Source organism: Geotrypetes seraphini, chromosome 8 (assembly GCF_902459505.1).
Source record: "Geotrypetes seraphini chromosome 8, aGeoSer1.1, whole genome shotgun sequence".
Classification (NCBI taxonomy): Eukaryota; Metazoa; Chordata; class Amphibia; order Gymnophiona; family Dermophiidae; genus Geotrypetes; species Geotrypetes seraphini.
In genome coordinates, this window is record NC_047091.1 from 82,091,101 (window position 1) to 82,115,487 (window position 24,387).

The window sequence follows — 24,387 nt, forward strand, 5'->3', positions numbered from 1 at the left end:
CTGTCCCAGTATAGTAATGCTTCGGTTCTTATGTTTCTATTGCCCCCAACCCCACTCCCAGTCAGCTAGTTTCTATCCTCATCCTTCCTCCACCCTGGAATCCGTTCAGTCTCTCTCCACTCCTCTGGCTTGCCCTCTGATCCTCCCACTCATTTCCCCCTTACAATTCCCACCGTGGATTAAGCCCCGATCACTTTCCATTTTTCTTCATCCTTGATTTAGCGACCTTCATTCGGTCCTGGACATCATCATTCACCCTCCACGACTGTTAGTAGGATAGGAGCGGTACAAGGCCTTTGCTGCATATTTCTTCTCCTTCTCCCCTGCTACTCGGGCCCAAATATCCTGCCTCTGAGCCCCATAGGTGATAGAAGGCGAAAAGGATTGCGGAGAAGGCAGTGCTTGGCGATAAGACTGTTCCCTTTGTCGTACAAAGTTCAAATTTTGTGGCATTTAAGATGGCTGCAGAATAAGGATGAAGCAGGGTCACTGGACATGGTTATCCTGTCTGCTCTGAAGTGCAACATTTCTGCTTCACTCCCATGTCATGTACTGCACCTCAATATACAAAGTCCTACCCCTTTTTGACACAAAATCTTATATTTTGCTCTCTCTTCAAGTTTCCTTAGATCACTACTCATTTTTCCCCTGCCCTATGGACTGCTCATTTGATTTAGAATGGTATTATTCATTTCTGTTCCACATTTATCCTTAATACAGAACATGGTGTAATGACAATGCACTGAAAATACTGAGACAATAACTCAGTTTAAAGCAGCTATGATAGAACCAACCAACCAACCAAGGGAACTCAAGAAAAAGGAAAGTAGCTTTAAGATGGGAGTGAGTGGAGGTTTGAGCTGGGCAGGGTAGATGATACTTTATATCCCCATTGGTGCTTATATTCCATATTTATATATCATTCACAGCACTTTAACAACGCCAACATGTGTGTGGAGCAAGGCAAAGGATCAGTTCAGTTCTCTGTCTTTTGAATACGATCTTGGAGAATTTGCAGAATGGACACAGATTTGGAGGCATGCATTGTAGCTTGATTTTCCCGCGTTTGCAGAAAACTCAGTTCTCCTTCAGGTCGGTCTCTCTAGTATATTAAGAGCACTTCGTCTGCGGATTTATCACTTTAGTGTTTTCAGCTTTGCTAGCACGAGATGTCTGGACGTGGCAAAGGCGGAAAAGGTCTGGGTAAAGGGGGCGCCAAGCGGCACAGGAAGGTTCTGCGCGATAACATCCAGGGCATCACGAAGCCTGCAATCCGACGCCTGGCGCGCAGAGGTGGCGTAAAGCGTATTTCTGGTCTCATCTATGAAGAGACTCGTGGGGTGCTGAAGGTTTTCCTAGAGAATGTCATCCGAGATGCCGTCACCTACACCGAGCACGCCAAGCGAAAGACCGTAACCGCTATGGATGTGGTATATGCCTTGAAACGCCAGGGCCGCACTCTGTACGGCTTTGGAGGTTAAAGAGTGTCATCGACTTTTCAGTTCACAAAACCCAAAGGCTCTTTTAAGAGCCACCTACGCTTTCAAGAACAGAGCTGTAATCTCAGTGTCTTTTTTTTTTTTTTGCTATCTTTTGTAACAAATGTCTTAGCCACGGAGATCTCAACCGTACCTCCTTAAATATGTTAATTCACAGCTCAGATTTCATGCTTTCAGGACCGCATTTTAGACCCTCTTTCCACTTCTGTAAATGGTATCGTTTTCTAACCCACCGCTCTGCACTCACAGTCTTATTAATAAATTTGAGGAAACACTTCAGCAGGGCCCAAGACAGCTGCCCTAACCTCTAGGCTACTTTCTTAGCTTGTAAAATAATCAAGTTTTATCACTCTTTAGTTTCGACACTTTTAGGCTCTGATGGACACTAGTGCTTCTCATTTATGCTGAGACTAAAAGTGGCAGGGTAGCTGCCTTGGGCCCTGCTGATCTGGGTTCAAGACCAGGTTGAACCAGGCAAAAATACTTTTTTATGCCCAGACCTCCCTTAGCTGAAGCGTTTTCTAAAATTTATTATTCTTAAGACTGTCAGCACACACCCGTAGTGTTAGAAACTGCAACAGTTACAGCGCTGGAATGAGGGGCATGCAGACATGAAACCTGAAATAATTAATAAATGAACATTTTTAAGGATATGAGGCTGAGATCCGCGTTTTACCCCTTCCTGGGAAGACGCGCTCTTGGGTGTTTTATGCTATCTTATTTAGGGTATGCGGGACATGGGGGCTAGCAACAACGAGGTTTTAAAAACAGGTGAGGGGAAAAGGAAAACACCTCGCTCAGAACTTTGAAGAGAAGTGCTGTATAAACTAGAAATCCATCTCTTTATGTGTAGCACGTGGGTGGCTCTGAAAAGAGCCTTTGGGTTTGGTTTGTAGAGCTGTAGGCTAAGCCCGCAATTACTTGGAGCTGGTGTACTTGGTGACTGCCTTGGTGCCCTCGGACACGGCGTGTTTGGCCAGTTCACCGGGCAGCAGGAGGCGCACTGCGGTCTGGATCTCCCTGGAGGTGATGGTGGAGCGCTTGTTGTAATGAGCGAGGCGGGAGGCTTCTCCGGCGATGCGCTCAAAGATGTCACTCACGAAGGAGTTCATGATGCCCATAGCCTTGGAGGAAATGCCGGTGTCGGGATGAACCTGCTTCAGCACTTTATAGATATAAATAGCGTAGCTTTCCTTCCTTCGTCGCTTGTATTTTCTACCATCTTTTTTCGGAGTCTTGCTCACCGCTTTCTTGGAGCCTTTCTTGGCTGCAGGAGCTGATTTGGCCGGCTCGGGCATCTCGGTATATTTCCTAAGCGCTTTGAAAAATAAGCAAACAGAGTATGCTGAAGAAAGGCCGATGGCTTTATTTATAGTATGTTTATGCAAATTCGTTTTTCTGCGCGCCTTTCCTTGCTATTGGACTTAGCTAAGTGTTGGGATAGCCTCGGTTTAAATTCTAGAGTGGGATTGGTCCGCGAGCCTCATAGGCGGGGCTGAACTGGTTTATCCAATCAAAAACGAGGTAGTGAAGCTTTAGGAACGTATAAAATTTCAGAGCCTGAAGCGATTGAGATTCTTTTATTCTCAGAAAGCCGATTTGAAAATAAAATGTCTGGGCGCGGCAAACAAGGAGGGAAGGCTCGAGCTAAAGCCAAGACTCGCTCGTCCCGAGCAGGGCTGCAGTTTCCCGTAGGGCGCGTGCACAGGCTGCTGAGGAAGGGCAACTATGCTGAGCGGGTGGGTGCCGGCGCCCCGGTCTATCTGGCAGCGGTGCTGGAGTATCTGACCGCTGAGATCTTAGAGCTGGCCGGCAATGCCGCGCGCGATAACAAGAAGACTCGGATCATCCCCAGGCACTTGCAGCTGGCCATCCGCAACGATGAAGAACTGAATAAGCTGCTGGGGAAAGTCACCATCGCGCAGGGCGGCGTCCTGCCTAACATCCAGGCTGTGCTACTGCCCAAGAAAACCGAGAGCCACAAAGCGGCCAAAGGCAAATAAAGCTGTCCCGTTGAGAGGACGTCAACCAGAAACCCAAAGGCTCTTTTCAGAGCCACCCACTCTTATCATGTAAAGAGCCAGTTTGCTGAATGAACCCGGTTTTGTTTTGTAAATACTAGTTGTAAACTTGGCAAGACTTAAATGTACTATTTGGGAGTGGGTGTGTTAACTGAGCTAGCCTTGCTTCTGGGATCGGAGATGGCATTGATCACCGCTGCAGTGTTTTGGCACACCTGAAAGTTATACGTAAATGAGGCAAAGTGTGCAGTATCTTACCTGTTAGCAGTAGAAAGATGTCAAAGAAAAGCGAGAAAAAAACATGACACAGCCAAAAGGATAGCTATATCAATGGGGTTTTAGAAAAGAAAGTAACAATGGGTAGGTGACAGCTTTGAGCCGTCCAGGGAAAACAGGGTTAGGAATAGCACAGTTACTTACCGTAACAGGTGTTATCCAGGGACAGCAGGCATATATTCTCACATGTGGGTGACGTCATCTACGGAGCCCCGGCGCGGACAGCTTTTCAAGCAAACTTGATTGAAGTTTCAAGTTTGCACACTGCACCACGCATGTGCATGCCTTCTCGCCCACTAGAGGGCGCATCCCACCTCGTGGTCCTCAGTTCCATAACTAGCAAGGAAGCCATCCCCGGGGAGGCGGGCGGGTTGTGAGAATATATGCCTGCTGTCCCTGGATAACACCTGTTACGGTAAGTAACTGTGCTTTATCCCAGGACAAGCAGGCATGATATTCTCACATGTGGGTGACCTCCAAGCTAACCAAAAAAGGGCAGGTGGGAGGATGGCAATTTAGGAAAACAGATTTTGCAAAACTGACTGGCCAAACCGGCCGTCACTCCTGGATAAAGTGTCCAGGCAGTAATGAGAGGTGAATGTATGAACCGAAGACCAAGTGGCAGCCTTACATATGTCCTCCATCGGAGTGGATCGGAGGAAAGCTATCGAAGCTGCCATCGCTCGGACCTTGTGCCCCGTGACTCGACCCGGGGGAGGAAGGCCGGCCTGAGCGTAGCAAAAGGAAATGCAAGCGGCCAACCAGTTAGACAGAGTGCGCTTGGAAACTGGATGCCCTAATCGATTGGGATCGAAGGACAAAAACAATTGAGGAACCTTCCGATGAGGCTTGGTGCGTTGAAGATAAAATGCCAACGCCCTCTTACAGTCAAGCGTGTGAAGCGCCGTCTCGCCCGGATGGGAGTGGGGCTTCGGGAAGAACACAGGAAGGACAATGGACTGATTGAGGTGGAAGTCAGAAACAACTTTAGGTAAAAACTTAGGATGGGTGCGGAGGACCACCTTGTCGTGATGAAAGACAGTGAAAGGAGGGTCCGCAACCAAGGCTTGCAACTCCCCAATCCGCCTGGCAGAGGTGAGGGCAATTAGAAACACCGCCTTCCAAGTCAGAAATTTCAAGGGGGACTTGTTGAGTGGCTCAAACAGGGGTTTCATCAGTTGAGCCAGAACCACATTCAAATTCCACACGACGGACGGAGGCTTAAGAGGGGGACAAACCCTGAGTAACCCTTTCATGAAGCGTGTCACCAAGGGATGGAGTGACAGAGGGCGTCCCTCCAGAGGTTGGTGGAAAGCAGAAATCGCACTGAGATGAACCCGCACCGAAGTGGTTTTCAAGCCGGAGCGCGACAAATGAAACAAATATTCTAAAACCGAGGATACCGGAACTGATACCGGATCCAGGTGGAAAGACGAGCACCAGGTGGAAAACCTGGTCCATTTCTGCGCATAGCAAAGCCTCGTCGAGATCTTGCGGGAGGCTTCCAACACCTCCTTCACCGATTGAGACAGGTCCGGAGGAGTCAGGGAACAAGAAACCAGGCTGTCAGGTGCAATGACTGCAGATTGGGATGTAACATGGATCCTTGACTCTGAGACAGCAGAGAAGGAGAGACAGGCAGGGGAAGAGGCTCTCTGGCACTGAGCTGGAGCAGCAGGGAGAACCAGTGCTGACGCGGCCATCGAGGTGCTATGAGAATCATCGTGGCCGTGGACGATTTTAGGTGTACCAACGTTCGCATGATCAGAGGGAACGGAGGGAATGCATACAGGAACCTCCCTTCCCAGTTGAGTAGGAAGGCATCCGCTTCCAGACGGTCCGAGTACATCCGAGAACAATATAGTGGTAGTTTGTGTGTCTCCGGAGAGGCAAACAGATCCACCTGTGGCGTTCCCCAGCGAGCGAAAATCTCGTGTAGAACTGCTGAGTGTAGAGTCCACTCGTGCGGTTGCAGAAGTCGACTCAGTTTGTCCGCCAGGCAATTCCGTTCTCCTTGGATGTAGACCGCCCGGAGGAAGATGTTCCGGGAGGCCGCCCACTCCCAGAGGCGAAGAGCTTTGGAGCAGAGGGGCCATGACCCCGTTCCTCCCTGCTTGTTCACATAATACATTGCCACCTGATTGTCCGTGCGGACGAGGACCACCTGGTCCTGCAATATGTGAACGAAGGCTCGAAGTGCTAGGAAGATGGCTCGCAGCTCTAGCACGTTGATGTGACACTGACGGTCTTCTGTCGACCACAGGCCCTGCGTGCGAAGACCGTCGAGATGGGCTCCCCACGCGTACTCCGAGGAGTCCGTGGTCAGGACCTTGCGAAAAGGCGGAGTGTGGAACAATAGCCCCATGGACAGATTTGAAGAGTCTGTCCACCAACGCAGCGATTTCCGCAAGGGCGGAGTTACCGAAATGAGGCGAGACACCGGGTCGCACTCCTGACGCCACTGGGACGCGAGGGTCCACTGGGGGATCCTCAGATGTAGCCTCGCAAACGGCGTGACATGTACCGTCGAGGCCATATGGCTCAGCAGCATCATCATGCGCTTGGCCGATACCCTCGATAGTTGAGAGACCTGGCGGCTCATCCGTACCAAGGTTTCCAACCGCTGGGTCGGCAGGTAGGAGCGTAGGCGCACCGTGTCCAGCACCGCACCTATGAATTGAAGAGACTGCGACGGCCTCAACTGAGACTTTGGAAAGTTTATCTCGAACCCGAGAGTTTGCAGGAAGGCAATAGACTGTCGGGTCGCTGAGATAACCCCCTCCCTGGTCGGGGCTTTGATGAGCCAATCGTCCAGGTAAGGGAACACGTGGAGTCCACGTGACCTGAGGGCTGCTGCAACCACCACCATGCACTTCGTGAATACTCGTGGGGATGCGGCCAGGCCGAAGGGCAGTACCCTGTACTGGAGGTGGAGGTCCCCCACCTGGAATCGTAAGAATCTTCGACAGGCGGGGTGCACCGGAACATGGGTGTATGCTTCCTTCAGGTCGAGGGAGCACATCCAGTCCCCTTCCCCCAAGAGGGGGTACAAAACCGGGAGAGATAGCATTCGAAACTTCTCCCGGGCTAGGAATTTGTTGAGCTTCCTGAGGTCCAGTATGGGGCGCAGGTCCCCGGTCTTTTTTGGGACCAAAAAGTAGCGGGAGTAAAACCCCGTACCCCACTGGTCCTTGGGGACCGGCTCGACCGCCCGAAGCTTCAAGAGAGCTTTGGCTTCGGTTATAAGGGTCGGTAGCTGCGACCGGTTGCAGGGGACTAGACTTGGGGGACTGTCCGGCGGCGAGGACACAAAGTTGAGCGAGTAGCCCTCGGAGACGATCCGGAGCACCCAAGCGTCTGAGGTAATCCCGGTCCATGCCTCCCGGAAGGACCGCAGACGGCCCCCGATAGGAAGGGGTTCCTGTGAAAGTGCGGAGGGGAACCCGCCCCGTCCGCTCAGCCCGTCAAAAGGAAGGCGCGGGCTTAGAAGGGCCCTGCGCCTGGGCTTGGGTTTGTCCCCCTCTGCCTCGCTGAGACGGACGTCTCGGAGGCGGTCTCGAGAAAGCCGGGGTCGACTTCTGAGGGTATCGGCGCGGCGGAGGCCGAAAGGGTTTCTGCGGCGGGGGTCTAGGTTTGGGGCGGACCAGGGATGCTAGAGAGCGCTCCTGTTCCGACAAGCGTTTGGTCGCCGCATCCAATGACTTGTCGAATAACTCGGACCCCACACAAGGCAAGTCAGCCAGGCGTTCCTGCAGGTTTGGGTCCATGTCGAGGGTGCGAAGCCAGGCCAAGCGGCGCATGGCCACCGAGAGGGCCGACACCCTCGAAACCAGCTCAAAGGCGTCGTACACTGCGTGGAATAGGTACAACCGCAATTGAGACAGGTTGGACATAAACTTATCGAATCCTGCTCTTTGGGAGTCCGGTAACGAGTTTCGATATTGAGGAAGATCCTTCACCATACCACGCAAATAGGAGGAAAAGGTGAAGGCGTAATTTAGAACCCTGGTGGCCATCAGGGAATTTGAATAGAGGCGACGGCCAAATTTGTCCAGGGTCCGCCCCTCCCTGCCTGGTGGAACCGCCGCAGAAACCCGTGAGGGTTGTGATTTTTTAAGAGCAGACTCCACCAGAAGAGACTGGTGGGAGAGCTGCGCCTTATCGAACCCTTTAGGGGGAATCGTCCTATACTTCGATTCCATTTTTGAAGGCACAGACGTGACTGTAAGAGGGCTTGACAAGTTATTCAGCCAGGTTTGCAGAAGGACACTGTTGAGAGGGAGTCTAGGCACCTCCCTAGGAAGAGTAGGGAGGTCCTGTTCCTCCAAAAATTCTTTGGAATACCGAGAGCCTACCATGAGGTCAATCCCCAGGGCTTGGGCCATGTCCTGAACGAAGGATGAAAATGAGGACGGCCTAGCCTGGGGGGACGGGGTTCTCGATCGCCCCACCGAGGAGAGGGGGGAGGCTTCATGGGAATAATGAGGATCCCTAACCGATCCCGAATCCCAGGATCCCCTCTCGAGGGCCCTCGAGGGGGAAGGGGAAGTTGTCCTCCTCGCAGAACCCTTGGGTGAGGACCCCGGGGTTCGTGGGACACTCTCCCGTTTCCTCGGCGAGGCGGACCGGGAAGACTTCCCATGAGGTGAGCGGAGGAGCCTCGGGTTGTCGAGGCGCAACTCCGACACCTGCAGCGCCTCGCCCCCGAACGACGAGGAACGGTCGCGCCGAGGCGAGCCTCGGGGCCGCTTAGACTTCCTCGATCGACGCCCCGTCCGAGGTCGCGTCGAGGGCGAGGCGTGTCTGGAAGACCCGGAGGAAGAGGAGGAAAGACGGCGCACTCTGCGCAACTTTTCCTTGGGCCTTACACTCCGCTCAGGGGGTTCCCCCGAGGTCGAGGTCCGGGGCGGGGCCGAGACCGAGGTGAACGGGGCCACCGTACCCGAGACCGAGGTCGCCGAGGTCGGGGCTCCCGAGCGAGCCCAGGCCGGGGCCTCCGAGACCGAAGGCGTCCCGGCCGAGGCCGCCGGAACCGCAGCACGCTGCAACACTTCCAGGGCTCCCGACAGCTCCGATGAGATCAGAGCTCGGAGGAGATCCTGGAAGGCCGGAATCCCCACGAAGGTGGGGAGTTCCGAGTCCGGGGCACACTCCCTGGAGGGCGACCTCGGTTTCGAGTATTCCCTCGGGGTGTGCGGAGTCGAGGTCCGATGCGGGGCCGGGGTCGACCCACCCGCCTTGGCCTGACTCGAGGATGGCTTCTTTGCTGAAGGGGATGGAACAGAGGACTTACCCGAAGCTTGCTTCACTGACGACGCCTTCGAGGAAGAGGGCCGAGGCGAGGACGAGGCCCCCGAGGACGCCGAGGCCGAGGTCAAGGCCGGGGCCGAAGCCGAGGCCGACGTCGAGGCCTTAGGCGGTGCGTCGACGGCGAACAATTCGGCCATTCTTGCCTTACGGCGACGGAGGGCCCTGTTTTGGAAGGTAGCACAGCGATCACACGAGTCTGTCGGATGTTCGGGCCCAAGACAGACGATGCACCACCGGTGAGGGTCAGTGATGGAAAGCAACCTCTCGCACCGGCTGCACTTTTTGAATCCCGTAACAGGACGGGACATCCACGAAGAAAAAGAAGAAGGCCGGGAACGTACCGACGTCCCGCGGCCACGGATTCCGGGAGCCCCCGGAGTCCGATGAAAAACGAAAGACTTTTTTTTTTTTTTTGAAGGGAAACGAAAAGAAAAAAACAGCACCGCGAACTAATTCGAAGGAAAACAAACTAAACGCGGCAGCTAGAAGGCAAAAACACTGGAGCTCAGATCCACAGGGCTTTCTTGCTCCGCGGAAAAATTTGAACTGAGGACCACGAGGTGGGATGCGCCCTCTAGTGGGCGAGAAGGCATGCACATGCGTGGTGCAGTGTGCAAACTTGAAACTTCAATCAAGTTTGCTTGAAAAGCTGTCCGCGCCAGGGCTCCGTAGATGACGTCACCCACATGTGAGAATATCATGCCTGCTTGTCCTGGGATAAAAAATAATTCCCTCCCACGAACACCACCATAGCAAGAGCGATTTGTTAAGGCTTCTCTTCCGGTCTAGGCAGGGAAGGAATTCTTGGCCCGACCAATCACTTCACAGGGCGGGCTTTTCAAACCTTGCCAACGAGAGCTGTGTCCTGAACACTCTTTTAAAGACTTCTGTTAGCTTTTTTTTTTAAAGCACATATTGATGGTTTATCGTTTTCTAGAGCGCACATGAATCGGAGTGTGTATATATATATATATATATATATATATATATATATATATATATATATACACGTCTTATAGCCCGTTACATTAACGGGCTAGAATATGTGTGTGTGGTTTTATTTCTTTTTCTCTCTCCTTAGCCTCTTTCTGTCTTTCTTTTTTTTTCCTTGGCTGTCCACCACCACCCTTTCTCCCTTCCTTTTACCTCCCCTGTGTCCTCCACCACCCCATCACTGCTCACCTTATCCAGCAGCACCCCTTTAATTGATCTTTTTATGTTTTTATTTCATTCTTGTCTCTGTTTCTGGGTTCAACTCTTAGTTTCCATTCTTTCTTCTCCTCCCATGCTTTCTGCGATTACATTCTTTTCTCCTTCTAAAAATGCATTTCCTGTTGCCTCTCTCTATTCTTTTAATATTCTTACCAGACCGTTTTCTTCCACTATCCTATTCAATTTTTCCCCCTCCTAGGTTTTCCATTGTTGTCTCCTAGTTCCGTTTCTGCCTTTTCCTTCAGCCTCACCATCTAATTTCTCATCCCTTCTTCTTACCAGAATTCTTCTTACCAGGCTTCTTCATTTCTCCTTATCTGATCCTTTATCTTGATCTTTCCTTTCCCCTACTTCATTTATTTTTCCTTTTTCCCCATCTTATTCCTCTCCCCCTTTCCTTACCTCATCATCATTATTACCCCCAAGCCAATTCTCTTCTTCCCTTCCCAGATCGGATCCCCCATGAAGCATAAGAGTGCTTCGTTACATGTCTGCCCAGGCCAGAATTTCACTTTAACAGCGTGTGACACTGTAGTGCTGCGTGACTCAATGTGCTAGTCGAGCCCAGGCAATACATACACGTCATGGAATGCTGGGGGTGAAGCGGGTGGTCTCTCTGTCTCTCTAACCGGCGGTGCCATGTCCTGCCTCGTCGGAGCGAGGCCGGGCCGTTCTTTGCTCATGCTTCACGGGTGGCCGAGGAGGGCCGAGCGGCTCCAGGCCCGCAGCTCTGTCCCGGCGGCCTCCGAGCAGCAGCGCTGATGGCAGCTGCTCGGCCTAGACCTGGGGTTGGTCGTTAGCATGAGCGGACACTGCGGGAGCCCTTCTCGAGGGGGCGGGACAGGCTGGTGAGGAACTTCGGGGGCTGCTGCTGTTAGCCCCGGAAGAGACGGAGCGGCCGAGCTGAGCTGGCGGCAGAGCTCTCGTGTGTATCCCCCCCTCCATCCCCGGTGCCAGCGCCGCTCTCCCTCTCAGCGGGCCATGCCGGACCGTGGCTTCTTCGCTCCAGAGCTCGTCAGTGGGGCGGAGAGCGGGCGCAAGGGGATCGGGGCCATGCTGCCAGCGGGACAGCCCCAGCCCTCTCCCTCCTCCCCTCGCAGGCTTGTGGAGGCAATTGGCAGCTGTGTAGCTGCTGCAGGCCGGAGGTTTGTGTTTGTCTCGCAGTGGGAGGGTTGGAAGGTAGGCTCAACCCGCCGGCCCCAGGGGGTCCGCCCGCAGGCACGACTGGTGGCCGTGCAGTACCTCCTTGGGCAGCAAGGGTCGGACGCGCACATGCACGGGGCTATCCTCGACCCAGGGCTTCGGCGCCATTGATGGAAGGATAGAGCCGCGAGCCGCGTAGTCAAGGAAAGCGCGCCCGCTTCATCTCGTTTCTTCGACGGCCGCCCCCCCCCCCCGGCCCCGACGAAAGAAAGGGCACTAAAACTACCGGAGAAACGTTCTGCGAGCATCTTCCTCCCGGTCACACTCGCTCCGTTTCTCTTTTTTACGATTCGGGTCTCTCTTTTAGGACCGGCGATGAAGACCATAGAAGTAATTCCGCGCTGTGGAGGCGATCAGCGGCTGGCTGCGGTCCCGGCTTGTGGAGTCGATCCTGGTGACGTAGTATGCGCGTATGCGCACTCTCGCTGGCACAGTGCGACAGATCAGATATCAGGGAACACGCGGTGAGAGTGCGCATGCGTGGCTAGCATTTTATTATTATAGATGTATAAAAAGAGAGTGTGTGCAAGCAAAAGTTAGGTCATTTGATCCCAGATTGACATTTAGAATAGAAAGCAAACTGACCTTCATTAAATATTTTCAAGGAAATAACAGAGTATGAAAAATACAGACAAGAAGTAAACAATTAGCACCACGATATTCCTAAAGGCTGCAGTGGTTAATCATATTTGTATCTTCCTCCTTCTCCATGTTGTTCTCTTTCAAGTCAACCCTTCTACTCTGATTGCTGGCCCTCTATTATTGCCTTTGCCGCTCACTCAGGATGGCAGGATAAAAGGCCTACTTTTCAAAGTTTGTAAAATATGTTTATTTATTCATTCATCTGCTGCTGGAGTGGGGGGGAGAAGAGAGCAGTTTGGCAGAAGGATTTAATGATGTCAACGTATGGGTGAGGTAACGGCAAGGAATATGGGGCAAATGTGTGTGGAAGTGTATGAGGGAAGTCCAAGCTATGCAGATTTGTGCAATTATAGTATCTAAGTAACTCCTGGCGGAATTCTGCGTAAACATTTTGATAATTTTGTGCCTCTGTCAGCCGGGTCCCACCACTGCTGTTTCATGAAGGAGGGGGGAGGTCAAAAGGAGGGAATGAGGCCAGGCCTATGTAGGGAGAAGGAAGAGATGTGGCAGTTTGGAAGAATTGTGCAAAATTCTGCACAGTTGCGCAGAATTCCACCAGAACTTGTACATAAAACCACTTCAATAGTGGTGTATTTGGAATTTAGTAAAGCCTTTGACAGTGCTCCACACAGGCATTTAATAAACTGAGTACACTTGCTATGGCCCCAAAAACAATGGACTGGATCAGGAACTGGTTAATTGGAAGGCGACAGAGGGTAGTGGATGCTGCCGATGGACACACTGAATAGGCCATTTGGGCCTTTATCTGCCGTCATGTTTATATGACTGTGAACTGATTATTTGAAATATTGTTTTGTAAAGATGCTGGTATTTCAAAGAGGCACAACAAAGTCACCTTTAGGCACATTTTTGTTATTTTGAGAGATATTTTTTTTAGGATTAAGTATGGGATGCTTAGGTAGGGGTTACAGTTAGCGGCTGCTGCCGGGGTTATGAGAGGTGGGCTGTGGGGAATAGGGTTTTGAGTCGAAGGAAGAAATTCCTTGGTAATACAGTGGAACCTTGTTTTGAGAGCATAATTCGTTACAGAAGCATGCTCTCAATCCAAAGCGCTCTTATATCAAAGCGAGCTTCCCCATAGGAAATAATGTAGACTCGAATGATTTGTTCCACATCCCAAAAACTTTGTACTAAACTGTACTGTTTAAAGTAAAAATATTCATTTCCTTCTTACCGCCACCTTTTTCATGCTGCTTCTGCTTCTAAGATGGACACACAGGAGGCACTGATGAGATGGCACAAATCGTGGCTGGTGTGAGGCAGGAGAGGAGAGGATGAGGGTTATTGTGTAGGACAACTTAATCATTGCTATCTGTTGGCTCAGTGGAATCTGTTTCTTTCTGTGAGACTTTAACAAGGAACCTATCCAGTGATAGTTGCTTCTGCCTCCTTTTGAGGATTTCTCAGAAATGTGACAATGCATTGTCGTTAAACAGATTCATCGCTCGCACTGCTACAGCCTTATTTGGGTGGTACTTTTCTACAAAATTTTGCACTTTTTCCCACATTTTAAATATCTCCCTAATCTCATTTGAAGTGAGAGATTCCTCCGTTTTGTTATCCTCCTCCTCAGATGAGATCTCCTCCTTCACCTCTTGTTGTTGCGCACAATGCAGATCCATCAGTTCATTGGTGGTTAGCTCCTGGCCATGTTCCTCCACCAGCTCCTGGATGTCATCCTCATTCATCTCCAGTCCCATGGTCGTCCCAAAGGACACAATCTCATTGACAAGCGGAGTCTCATGTTCTTGAACAAACCTCTCCAAGCCATAGTCAAGAACGCAATCAGACCAGAGTTTTCTCCAAGCAGAATTGAGGGTTCTCTTGGTGACCCCATCCCAAGCTTTATCGATGATCTTGAGGCAGTTAACAATGTGAAAATGATTTTTCCAAAACTCTTGGAGGGTAAGATTTGTTCCATCAGTTACCTCAAAGCATCGCTGAAAGAATGCTTTGGTGTAAAGTTTTTAAAAGTTTGAAATGACCTGCTGGTTCATGGGCTGGATTAGTGGAATTGTATTTGGAAGAAGGAACTTGACCATAATGAACTGGAATATCTCCAGTAAGTCATCCTCTAGGCCTGGAGGATGAGCAGGAGCATTATCCATAATTAGCAAGACTTTGAGTGGCAGATTCTTTTCTAAAAAGCATTTCTTCACTGCAGAACCAAAGATTTCATTGACCCACTCAATGAACATGATCCGAGTGACCCAAGCCCTGCTGTTGGACCTTCACACAACGTTTAACTGGCTTTTCCGCATCTTGCATTTCTTGAAGGCTCATGGATTCTTAGAATGATACACAAGCAAGGGCTTGACTTTGAGATCCCCACTTACATAAGCACAGAACAAGAGGGTGAGACGGTCTTTCATGGGCTTGTGACTGGGCATTGCATTCTCTTCTGCTGTAATGTAGGTCCTCCTAAGCATCTTTTTCCAAAAAAGCCCGTTTCATCGCAGTTAAAAACTTGCTGCGGCAACTTGCCCGAGCATCCAAACTTGCAGCCTCTCCTTACCTCACGGATGCCACTTCTCCTCTTAAAGTTATCAAACCATCCCCTGCTCGCCTTGAAGCCTTCTTCATTGTCTGTTGACGTACCTGGCAGTTTCCTTACAAGGTCGGTGTGCAATGCCTTTGCCTTCTCACAGATAATGCTCTCGCTCACAGTATCACCTGCGAGTTGCTTCTCATTAATCCATAGGAGAAGCATCTTTTCTACATCTTCCAGAACTCGTGGCCTTTGCTTTGATACTCTCGTGACTCCTTTTGCTGCATCTAGCCTTCTTAATGTTTCTTTATTTTTTAATATTGTGCAAATGGTTGATGTAGGTTTATTATAACAACTTGCAACGTCGGCCACTCGCATACCTTGTTCATGTTTCTGGAAGATTTCCTTCTTAACTGCCACTGTAATCATCTCCTTCTTATTGCCTTCCTTTTCATGCTGCTTCTTCTTAGGGGCCATTCTTGCAACTTGCACTTCTACGATGGGCACACAGTTTATGAGATGTGCACTCAGGAAGCAATAGTGAGGAGGAGAAAAAGACGACGGAATCGCTCACTCAGGATGCACTGATTAGATGAGCACAGGCTAGCAACACAAGCTGCTTGTTTTGTTTTTATTTAATCTGTTGGCTAACAGCACTCGCTTATGGTTTCTTGCTTCTGGTGCCCAATTTTTTGGCTAACAGAACTCGGTTATGGTTTCAGGCTTCTGGTGCTCTCAGAAAGAGAAAACTATGAAGAGTGCCCGCAAAGGTGAGAAGAACGTCTGGATATGGCTAGGTTAAGGGAAGTGATGCCCGGATGGGCTGCTTGTTTGATTTTTTTTGCCACTGGTGAAAAAGAGCGAGTGCAGCGATAGCGAGGATGTCTGGGAAGGGAAACAACATGGCAGATACTTTACTTTGTGGACAAGGCCATTCACCGCTCCACGATGCTGTGAATGGCCTTGTCCCTGTACCCACGGTGACCAGGTTTTTTCCTCCATATTTTGGCGGGTTACACGTGGGTAACACTCACCGGGTCTTTATAAACGATCTGGACATTGGTACAACGAATGAGGTAATTAAATTTGCGGACGATACAAAGTTATTCAGAGTAGTGAAGACAAAGGACGATTGTGAAGATCTGCAACGTGACATAATCAAGTTTGAGAAATGGGCATCGACATGGCAAATGAGGTTCATCGTAGATAAGTGTAAAGTGATGCATGTCGGTAACAAAAATCTCATGCATGAATACAGGATGTCCGGGGCAGTACTTGGAGATACCTCCCAGGAAAGAGACTTGGGAGTTCTGATCGACAAGTCAATAAAGCCGTCTGCACAATGCGCAGAGGAGGTAAAAAGGGCGAACAGAATGCTAGGAATGATTAAGAAGGGGATAACGAACAGATCGGAGAGGGTTATCATGCCGCTGTGCTGGGCCATGGCGCGCCCTCATCTGGAGTACTGCGTCCAGCAGTGGTCGCTGTACACGAAAAAGGACATTGTACTACTCGAAATGGTCCAGAGAAGAGCGCTAAAATGATTAAGGGACTGGAGGAGTTTCCGTACAGTGAGAGACTGGAGAAACTGGGCCTCTTCTCCCTTGAAAAGAGGAGACTGAGAGAGGACTTGATCAAAACATTCAAAATACTGAAGAGAATAGATTTAGTAGATGAAGACAGACTATTCACCCTCTCTAAGGTAGGGAGAACGAGAGAGCACTCTCTAAAGTTAAAAGGGGATAGATTCCGTACAAACGTAAGGAAATTCTTCTTCACCCAGAGAGTGGTGGAAAACAGGAATGCTCTTCCGGAGTCTGTTATAGGGGAAAACACACTCCAGGGTTTCAAGACAAAGTTGGACAAGTTCGTGCTAAACTGGAACGTGCGCAGTTGAGGCTGGACTCATTTAGAGTACTGGTCTTTGACCTGAGGGCCACCGCGTGAGCGGACTGCTGGGCATGATGGACCACTGGTCTGACCCAGCAGTGGCAATTCTTATGTTCTTAATGTGCGGGCTGAACTGTTTGAATTGGTCACTAAAATGGAGGATTTGGAAAACAGAGCTAGAAGGAATAACTTCCAGATGTGAGAGGTGCCTGATACTAGTGCTTTTGGAGATGCCAGAGAGGTGGTCACTGGCCTGTGTAGTTTCCTCTTGAATATGGAAGACCTCGAGCATGGCATTGAGCGGGCCCATCACTTGTTGGGTTCCCGCAACCCTCACCACTCTAGAGGCATAGTAGTGTGCCTCCAGAGTTTCACCTTAAAAGTGTGCATTTTGTGCTGTGCTAGAGAGCTGGAGACCATCACCTGACACGAGTGTCGAGTGAGCTTTACCAGGACTATGCGTTCAGCACTTTGCAGAAGTGTTGCTCTTTCAGAGCGGTTACCTGAGCTCTCTCTAAAACTAACATCCGCTATAGATGGACCTTTTCGCTCAGGATACTGATCACTATCAACAGAGTCCAAAAGGAGATTATCCTCTATCTGAGGCCAAGTTGTTGCTGCTGATGAAGGGTATCGAGATCGTGGATGAGCCAGGCATTTTGAAGGGTGCTCCTACAGTACAGCAACTATTGCCTGGATTCCATTTTCAGCAAGGTGGGAGATCATCCAGAGCTGGAGAAGGGAGTAGCCCCAGCAATGGTTGAGAAAGAGCTGACCTTTCCTGGGTGTGCTGTTACCCATGCATTGTGATTCCTGTTTCCGGACACAGAACAATGCATTGTTCCATTTTTGATAGCAATGAGGTAGAGCGGTAAGAGTTCGTTTCAAGTTTGGTTTTTTTTCTTCTTGGTCTTGGGGTTTGTTTTGAAGGGAAAAATGGTGTGGATCACTTTGAGTGACTATGGAAATTGGATGGATTTGCTTGATTGTTTTAGCCGTAAGAGTATTTCATTGTTGAGCTTAAGGAACACCTACCTGTGTGTGTGTTATTTTGATGTGTGAATGGCTTTTGGGAGCGTATTTTGGATACATATTTTAGACCTTCTCTCGTCCATATTGAACAGATGGGTTGAATATTTGACCACTTTGGTGCTTGTACTCCTATTTCCTGCGGACTTTGAGGTGGAGGAAGAGACATTTAGTAAATTACTATTGACTGCTGCTGCGGTATGGAAGCAAACGCACTCCCCAGTCTGTTCTATTTTGCTTCAAAAACTGAATACTTGGTATGCACTGTAGTTTCTCACTGCTCGAAAGAACCATAAAATGGAGGTATTTACTGGAATATGGGATAGATTTGACCACTGGAGGGAACTTCATGCAGTTTGAGGTTTGGGTGAGGGGAGGGGTTGGGACCACTCATTGTTTGATCTATGCAAGGGGTATTGAAGAACTACTGTACTCCTGTGTATCTTGTCATCACATTGACTTGCTGTGTTTTGTTGTATTTTGGTTTTAGTTTTTCAATAAACATTGCCAATTAAAAAACAAAACAAAACAAGATCTGCGTATACCTAATATCCTCCCCTAAAGCCAAAAGCAATTTTCTATTCTTTAGCATGTGGATAGGCCACAACAAATATAAAAAAACTACCGTATGTTTTTTGAGCTTGCCCTATTTTATTGGTTTTTATCCTTCTGTAAGCATGCTTTTTAGTGCTTAATACAGCTTAGTAAAAATATACCCCTAAGTTATTTGCCAAAAAATAAAAAAAGAACTTGAAATCAGGCATCATTACCCGTCAAGACCCAGCCTATTTTTTTTCCCCTTTCTTGACCTTTGGTACTTTAAGGAAAAAGAAAAGAAGGAGTATAGTAGTAGGCACAACCAGCATTTAGAAGAATAAACTCAGGGACAATGACATAGTGGAGGCAGGACAGGATTAATACTTTGAGGGCCCCTAGGCACAAAAGTACACAGTGATGCGCCAGAGGGAATCACTGGCAGGACAAACCGCCAAGCAGCCTGCTTAGAGTACTGCGGTGCTGTTTTAGAGTCTCGCAAATGGAGAGAGGAAGGGTCGGGTCATGTTGGGATGGGCTGAGACAATGACGACGCTACTGCTGCCTCCGGTGAATCCAGCAAGGGTGAGACCCTAAAGCATGGCACCAGCGGTCCCCATTGATCATTTCGGGCCCTAGGCCCGTGCCACTGGGCCTATCCTTTAATCCGGCCCTGAGCGAAGGTGAGGGACATCAGAGCAGCGGTGCCACTCCTTTGCCTACACATGCTCCTACCCCACTCCCTTCTGCCACTTTCCTTCCCCTATATCTCTGTAACATTCCTGGTATGAGCTGTAACCTCCAAGCTGCTGTCGCGCCAACATCAGCTCTTCCTCTGATGTCACTTCCTATGCGTGAGTCCAGGAGTGACGGGTATTTGCGTCCTCAACAAGACATCGCCCAGTACGAAACCTCCCCTTACCACACCACTTGTCAGGGACTCTCCAATACAAAATAGACAGGTATGCTAGTATCAAACTCTTAATTAACTGATTGCCAAACTGTTCTTTGTTAAACCTCTTTCATACCTCAGCTTTAATATATTGATATTATCAATTATAATCCAAAGATTTTTGTTTTTATTGCATAAGAGAATAGACTAACTGTGGTAGATACTTAGGACAGTGCTGAATGGTGTGTGTTATTTCTTTCCCATTAGATTTGGGTTCTCGGTCAGTATTTTCCAAGAGGAAAGGCTGATTTGTGAACAAAGCAGTATTACACCTCCTTAAAAACTGTTGCAGGGAATTTCTGCCCATGTAAATTCTGACAGCGATATTATTTTAACAAATAGAAAACAGTTGCACCTCTTTGGAAGGTGGGAAAGACCGAAAGAAGCAATGAAAGGGTTCTTTTAGACTTTATTAATATGCATGAGAAGCAAACACCGAGTTTAGGCCAAACTATGAACTCTTCTTTACTGATCCGAACGAGAATAATTGTGCAAACGAATGTTATTTGAGTATAAAAAGTTAATTGAGAGGGCTTCAGAAACACAAGGGCGAGAGGAGCCTTTGTCTGAAGCAGGCAGGCGCTGAGCCCGCAGCCAATCAGTGGGCAGCATCTGCTATAAATAGTGGGAGCGGCTGGGGCCGAGAAGCAACTTCATCGGTTTAATTTTTGGCTTTGGTGCGAGTGCGACACAGCAGAGCATGGCCGAAACCGCTCCAGCAGCAGCAGCTGCGCCGCCTCCTGCTCCAGGCGCGGCCAAGAAGAAGGCGAAGAAGCCGGCAGGAGCGGCGAAAGCGCGCAAGGCATCGGGCCCCAGCGTCTCCGAGCTGATCGTGCAGGCGGTCTCGGCTTCAAAGGAGCGCAACGGCGTGTCCTTGGCTGGCCTGAAGAAGGCTCTGGCGGCAGCCGGCTACGATGTAGAGAGGAACAACAGTCGCGTGAAGCTAGCCGTCAAGAGTCTGGTGAGTAAAGGCAGCCTGCTGCAGACTAAGGGCAGCGGAGCTTCGGGCTCTTTCAAGCTGAACAAGAAGCAGCCGGAGGCGAAGAAGAAGAGCCCTCCGAAAAGCAAGAAAGCGAAAAAGTCGGCAGGGGCCGGAGTGAAAAAGAGTCCGAAGAGGGCCAAGAAGCCGTCGGCAACCGCCACCAAGAAAGCAGCCAAGAGCCCCAAAAAGGCCAAAGCGGTTAAAGCCAAGAAAGCGGCGAAGAGCCCGGCTAAAGCCAAAGCGGTGAAAGCGAAGGTGAAGAAAAGCCCGGCCAAGGCTGCCAAGCCCAAGGCAGCAAAAGCCGCAAAGAAAAAGTGAAGCTCTGCTCGACAACCGGCGACGCTTATTAAACCCAAAGGCTCTTTTCAGAGCCACCTCACACATCAATGAAAGAGCGGTTTCAAAGATAATATTCTCTGGAACAGTACATAGATGGGTCAGTTCCGCTGCCCTCCCTCTCGTTCTGCAATAATTTCCAAGAAAGTGTTTTATCCTCTACTTCATAGAAAAACTACCCCCACACACATTATTCAGCCCGTTTGATATATGATTAACCCAGTGGACACTAGACGTTGGGGCAAGGCATCCCTTTGCTCCAGGCCAGTAGCCATGCGTGAGAACAGAGCAGTATTTTATTGTGTTTTATTAGAAGCCGTTTAGAGTAAACCTTTTGCAGTAGGTGTCAAGCACTAACTGCTGTCTTCACTACACCACAAAGACTCATTTAAGCCCTTTCACGTGGGAATTTGGTGGCTCTTAAAAGAGCCTTTGGGTTAAATGCCTGTTCAAGGACGCTTTCTAAGCCCTCTCCCCACGAATGCGGCGGGCCAGTTGGATATCTTTGGGCATGATGGTGACTCTCTTGGCGTGGATAGCGCAGAGATTGGTGTCCTCGAAGAGCCCCACCAGATAAGCCTCGCTAGCCTCCTGCAGGGCCATGACAGCCGAGCTCTGGAAGCGCAAGTCGGTCTTGAAATCTTGCGCGATCTCTCGCACCAGGCGTTGGAAGGGCAGCTTGCGAATAAGCAGCTCGGTGGACTTCTGATAGCGGCGGATTTCTCTAAGCGCTACAGTGCCCGGTCGGTAGCGATGAGGTTTCTTCACACCCCCTGTGGCTGGGGCGCTTTTGCGGGCAGCTTTGGTCGCTAGCTGCTTACGAGGAGCTTTTCCTCCGGTAGACTTACGGGCGGTCTGCTTGGTACGTGCCATATCGAACACACGACTCCTATCTTCTTATACCACAGAAAAAAAAAATAACGATAGAAATCAACTCGCTTGCTCGCCTCCTTTTATAGGCTGTGCTTGTCCTCCACTAAATATGAAAAGCCCGCCCTTTGCCGGGATTGGTCCTTTTCTCTCTAAGAGAACAATGGTCGTTGGTGATTGATGGAGGCATTTATTGTACCTTGATTTTCCCGCGTTTGGAGAAAACTCAGTTCTCCTTCAGGTCGGTCCCTCTTGTATATTAAAGGATGTTTATAAACGGATTTGTTACTGGAGTGTTTTCAGTTTTATTATAGAGATGTCAGGACGTGGCAAAGGCGGAAAAGGTCTGGGTAAAGGGGGCGCCAAGCGGCACAGGAAGGTTCTGCGCGATAACATCCAGGGCATCACGAAGCCTGCAATCCGACGCCTGGCGCGCAGAGGTGGCGTAAAACGTATTTCTGGTCTCATCTATGAAGAGACTCGTGGGGTGCTGAAGGTTTTCCTAGAGAATGTCATCCGAGATGCCGTCACCTACACCGAGCACGCCAAGCGAAAGACCGTAACCGCTATGGATGTGGTATATGCCTTGAAACGCCAGGGCCGCACTCTGTACGGCTTTGGAGGTTAAAGAGTGTCATTGACTTTTCAGTTCACAAAACCAAAAGGCTCTTTTAAGAGCCACCCACGCTTTCAAGAACAGAGCTGTAATCTGTGTCTTTTTAGCTATCTATTGTAACTAATTGTCTTAGTCACGGGGATCTCAACCGCACCTTCTTAAATATGTTAATTCACAACTTAGATTTCATGCTTTCAGAACTGCATTTTAGCCCCTAATTCCACTCCTTTAAATGGTATTGTTTTCTAAACCACGGCTCTGTATTGACAGTCTTAATAAATTTGAGGAAACACTTTAGCCAGATCAGCAGTGCTCAAGATAGTTGCCCTAACCTCTGGGCTACTTTCTTAGCTTGTAAAATAATCAAGTTTTGTCACTTTTAGTCTCTGCATAGATCATGATTCAGATGGACCCTACTGCTTCACCCTCCCTATGCTGAAACTAAAAGTGGCAGAGTAGTTGTCTTGGGCTCTGCTAATCTGGGTTCAAGACCAGGTTGAACCAGGCAAAAATACTTTTTTATGCCCAGACCTCCCTGAGCTGGTGTTTCCTCAATTCTTGATAAGACTGTCAGCACACATCCTTAGTGTTAGAAACGGCAACAGTTACAGCGCTGGAATAAGGGGCATGCAGACATGAAATCTGAAACAATTTTTAATAACGGAACATTAAGGACATGCGGTTGAGATCCGCGTTTTACCCTTCCTGGGGAGACGCGCTCCTGGGTGTTTTATGCTATCTTATTTAGGGTATGCGGGATATTGGGGCTAGCAGCAACGAGGTTTTAAAAACAGAGGAGGGAAAAAGAAACATGGCATCTAGGAGAAAAGGAAAACAGATATATGAACCTCGCTCAGATCTTTGAAGAGAAGTGTTGTATAAACTAGAAATCCATCTCTTTATGTGTAGCACGTGGGTGGCTCTGAAAAGAGCCTTTGGGTTCGGTTTGTAGAGCTATAGGCTAAGCCCGCAATTACTTGGAGCTGGTGTACTTGGTGACTGCCTTGGTGCCCTCGGACACGGCGTGTTTGGCCAGTTCACCGGGCAGCAGGAGGCGCACTGCGGTCTGGATCTCCCTGGAGGTGATGGTGGAGCGCTTGTTGTAATGAGCGAGGCGGGAGGCTTCTCCGGCGATGCGCTCAAAGATGTCACTCACGAAGGAGTTCATGATGCCCATAGCCTTGGAGGAAATGCCGGTGTCGGGATGAACCTGCTTCAGCACTTTATAGATATAAATAGCGTAGCTCTCCTTCCTTCGTCGCTTGTATTTTCTCCCATCTTTTTTCGGAGTCTTGCTCACCGCTTTCTTGGAGCCCTTCTTGGCTGCGGGAGCTGATTTGGCTGGCTCGGGCATCTCAGTATATTTCCTAAGCGCTTTGAAAAATAAGCAAACAGAGTATGCTGAAGAAAGGCCGATGGCTTTATTTATAGTACTCTTATGCAAATTCGTGTTACTACGTCTTTCCTTGCTATTGGACCTGGATAAGTGTTAGCGATATTCTCGGGTTACTTTCTAGAGCGGGATTGGTCCGCGAGCAAACCTTGGATGATAATAAGCCTCATAGGCGGAGCTGAAATCGTCTAACCAATCAAAAACGAGGTAGTGAAGCTTTAGGAAGGTATAAAAGTTCCGGGACTGAAGCAATTAGAATTCTTACAAAGCCAGTTTGAAAATAAGATGTCTGGGCGCGGCAAACAAGGAGGGAAGGCTCGAGCTAAAGCCAAGACTCGCTCGTCCCGAGCAGGGCTGCAGTTTCCCGTAGGGCGCGTGCACAGACTGCTGAGGAAGGGCAACTATGCTGAGCGGGTGGGTGCCGGCGCCCCGGTCTATCTGGCAGCGGTGCTGGAGTATCTGACCGCTGAGATCTTAGAGCTGGCCGGCAATGCCGCGCGCGATAACAAGAAGACTCGGATCATCCCCAGGCACTTGCAGCTGGCCATCCGCAACGATGAAGAACTGAATAAGCTGCTGGGGAAAGTCACCATCGCGCAGGGCGGCGTCCTGCCTAACATCCAGGCTGTGCTACTGCCCAAGAAAACCGAGAGCCACAAAGCGGCCAAAGGCAAATAAAGCTGTCCCGTTGAGAGGACGTCAACCAGAAACCCAAAGGCTCTTTTCAGAGCCACCCACTCTTATCATGTAAAGAGCCAGTTTGCTGAATGAACCCGTTTTTGTTTTGTAAACACTAGTTGTAAACTTGGCAAGACTTAAATGTACAATATGGAAGTGGGTGTGTTAACTGTGAGCTAGCCTTGCTTTTGGGATCGGGGATGGCATTGATCACCGCTGCAGTGTTTTTGCACACCTCAAGCTTGTAAGGAGACGAGGCAAAGTGTACAGTGGCTTACCTGTTAGCAATAGAAAGATGTCGAAGAAAAGCGAGAAAAAGACATGACAGAGCCAAAAGGATAGGAATATCAATGGGGTTTTAAAACAGAAGGAAACAGTGACAGGTTTGAGCCGTCCTGGGAAAACAGGGTTAGGAATAAAAACTTTTCCTCCCAT

General features: G+C 49.5%; 7 protein-coding genes across 7 annotated transcripts; 5 read left to right on the plus strand and 2 right to left on the minus strand.

Annotated features, from left to right (window-relative positions):
- The first annotated feature begins 1,147 nt into the window (after positions 1–1,147).
- Positions 1,148–1,534, plus strand: LOC117364992 (histone H4). The gene has a single exon (XM_033954765.1). The coding sequence runs from the start codon at positions 1,170–1,172 to the stop codon at positions 1,479–1,481; it is 312 nt and encodes a 103-aa protein (XP_033810656.1). The 5' UTR covers positions 1,148–1,169; the 3' UTR covers positions 1,482–1,534.
- Positions 1,535–2,358: 824 nt separating this feature from the next.
- Positions 2,359–2,848, minus strand: LOC117364985 (histone H2B 1.2-like). Its single transcript, XM_033954760.1, has one exon. It carries the CDS (start codon positions 2,795–2,797, stop codon positions 2,417–2,419), a length of 381 nt encoding a protein of 126 aa, XP_033810651.1. The 5' UTR covers positions 2,798–2,848; the 3' UTR covers positions 2,359–2,416.
- A 226-nt stretch (positions 2,849–3,074) lies between these two features.
- Positions 3,075–3,553, plus strand: LOC117364982 (histone H2A type 1). The gene has a single exon (XM_033954757.1). It carries the CDS (start codon positions 3,110–3,112, stop codon positions 3,500–3,502), a length of 393 nt encoding a protein of 130 aa, XP_033810648.1. The 5' UTR covers positions 3,075–3,109; the 3' UTR covers positions 3,503–3,553.
- Positions 3,554–19,721: 16,168 nt separating this feature from the next.
- LOC117364981 (histone H1.01-like) lies at positions 19,722–20,446 on the plus strand. Its single transcript, XM_033954756.1, has one exon. The coding sequence runs from the start codon at positions 19,778–19,780 to the stop codon at positions 20,375–20,377; it is 600 nt and encodes a 199-aa protein (XP_033810647.1). The 5' UTR covers positions 19,722–19,777; the 3' UTR covers positions 20,378–20,446.
- Positions 20,447–21,566: 1,120 nt separating this feature from the next.
- On the plus strand, positions 21,567–21,948 carry LOC117364989 (histone H4). The gene has a single exon (XM_033954763.1). It carries the CDS (start codon positions 21,582–21,584, stop codon positions 21,891–21,893), a length of 312 nt encoding a protein of 103 aa, XP_033810654.1. The 5' UTR covers positions 21,567–21,581; the 3' UTR covers positions 21,894–21,948.
- Positions 21,949–22,796: 848 nt separating this feature from the next.
- Positions 22,797–23,262, minus strand: LOC117364987 (histone H2B 1.2-like). Its single transcript, XM_033954762.1, has one exon. The coding sequence runs from the start codon at positions 23,233–23,235 to the stop codon at positions 22,855–22,857; it is 381 nt and encodes a 126-aa protein (XP_033810653.1). The 5' UTR covers positions 23,236–23,262; the 3' UTR covers positions 22,797–22,854.
- Positions 23,263–23,548: 286 nt separating this feature from the next.
- On the plus strand, positions 23,549–24,011 carry LOC117364983 (histone H2A type 1). The gene has a single exon (XM_033954758.1). It carries the CDS (start codon positions 23,560–23,562, stop codon positions 23,950–23,952), a length of 393 nt encoding a protein of 130 aa, XP_033810649.1. The 5' UTR covers positions 23,549–23,559; the 3' UTR covers positions 23,953–24,011.
- The last annotated feature ends 376 nt before the right edge of the window (positions 24,012–24,387 follow it).

Coding starts and splice junctions, on each gene's coding strand:
- LOC117364982 (XM_033954757.1), top strand. CDS start 3,110: ATGTCTGGGCGCGGCAAACAAGGAGGGAAGGCTCGAGCTAAAGCCAAG.
- LOC117364992 (XM_033954765.1), top strand. CDS start 1,170: ATGTCTGGACGTGGCAAAGGCGGAAAAGGTCTGGGTAAAGGGGGCGCC.
- LOC117364983 (XM_033954758.1), top strand. CDS start 23,560: ATGTCTGGGCGCGGCAAACAAGGAGGGAAGGCTCGAGCTAAAGCCAAG.
- LOC117364981 (XM_033954756.1), top strand. CDS start 19,778: ATGGCCGAAACCGCTCCAGCAGCAGCAGCTGCGCCGCCTCCTGCTCCA.
- LOC117364987 (XM_033954762.1), bottom strand. CDS start 23,235: ATGCCCGAGCCAGCCAAATCAGCTCCCGCAGCCAAGAAGGGCTCCAAG.
- LOC117364989 (XM_033954763.1), top strand. CDS start 21,582: ATGTCAGGACGTGGCAAAGGCGGAAAAGGTCTGGGTAAAGGGGGCGCC.
- LOC117364985 (XM_033954760.1), bottom strand. CDS start 2,797: ATGCCCGAGCCGGCCAAATCAGCTCCTGCAGCCAAGAAAGGCTCCAAG.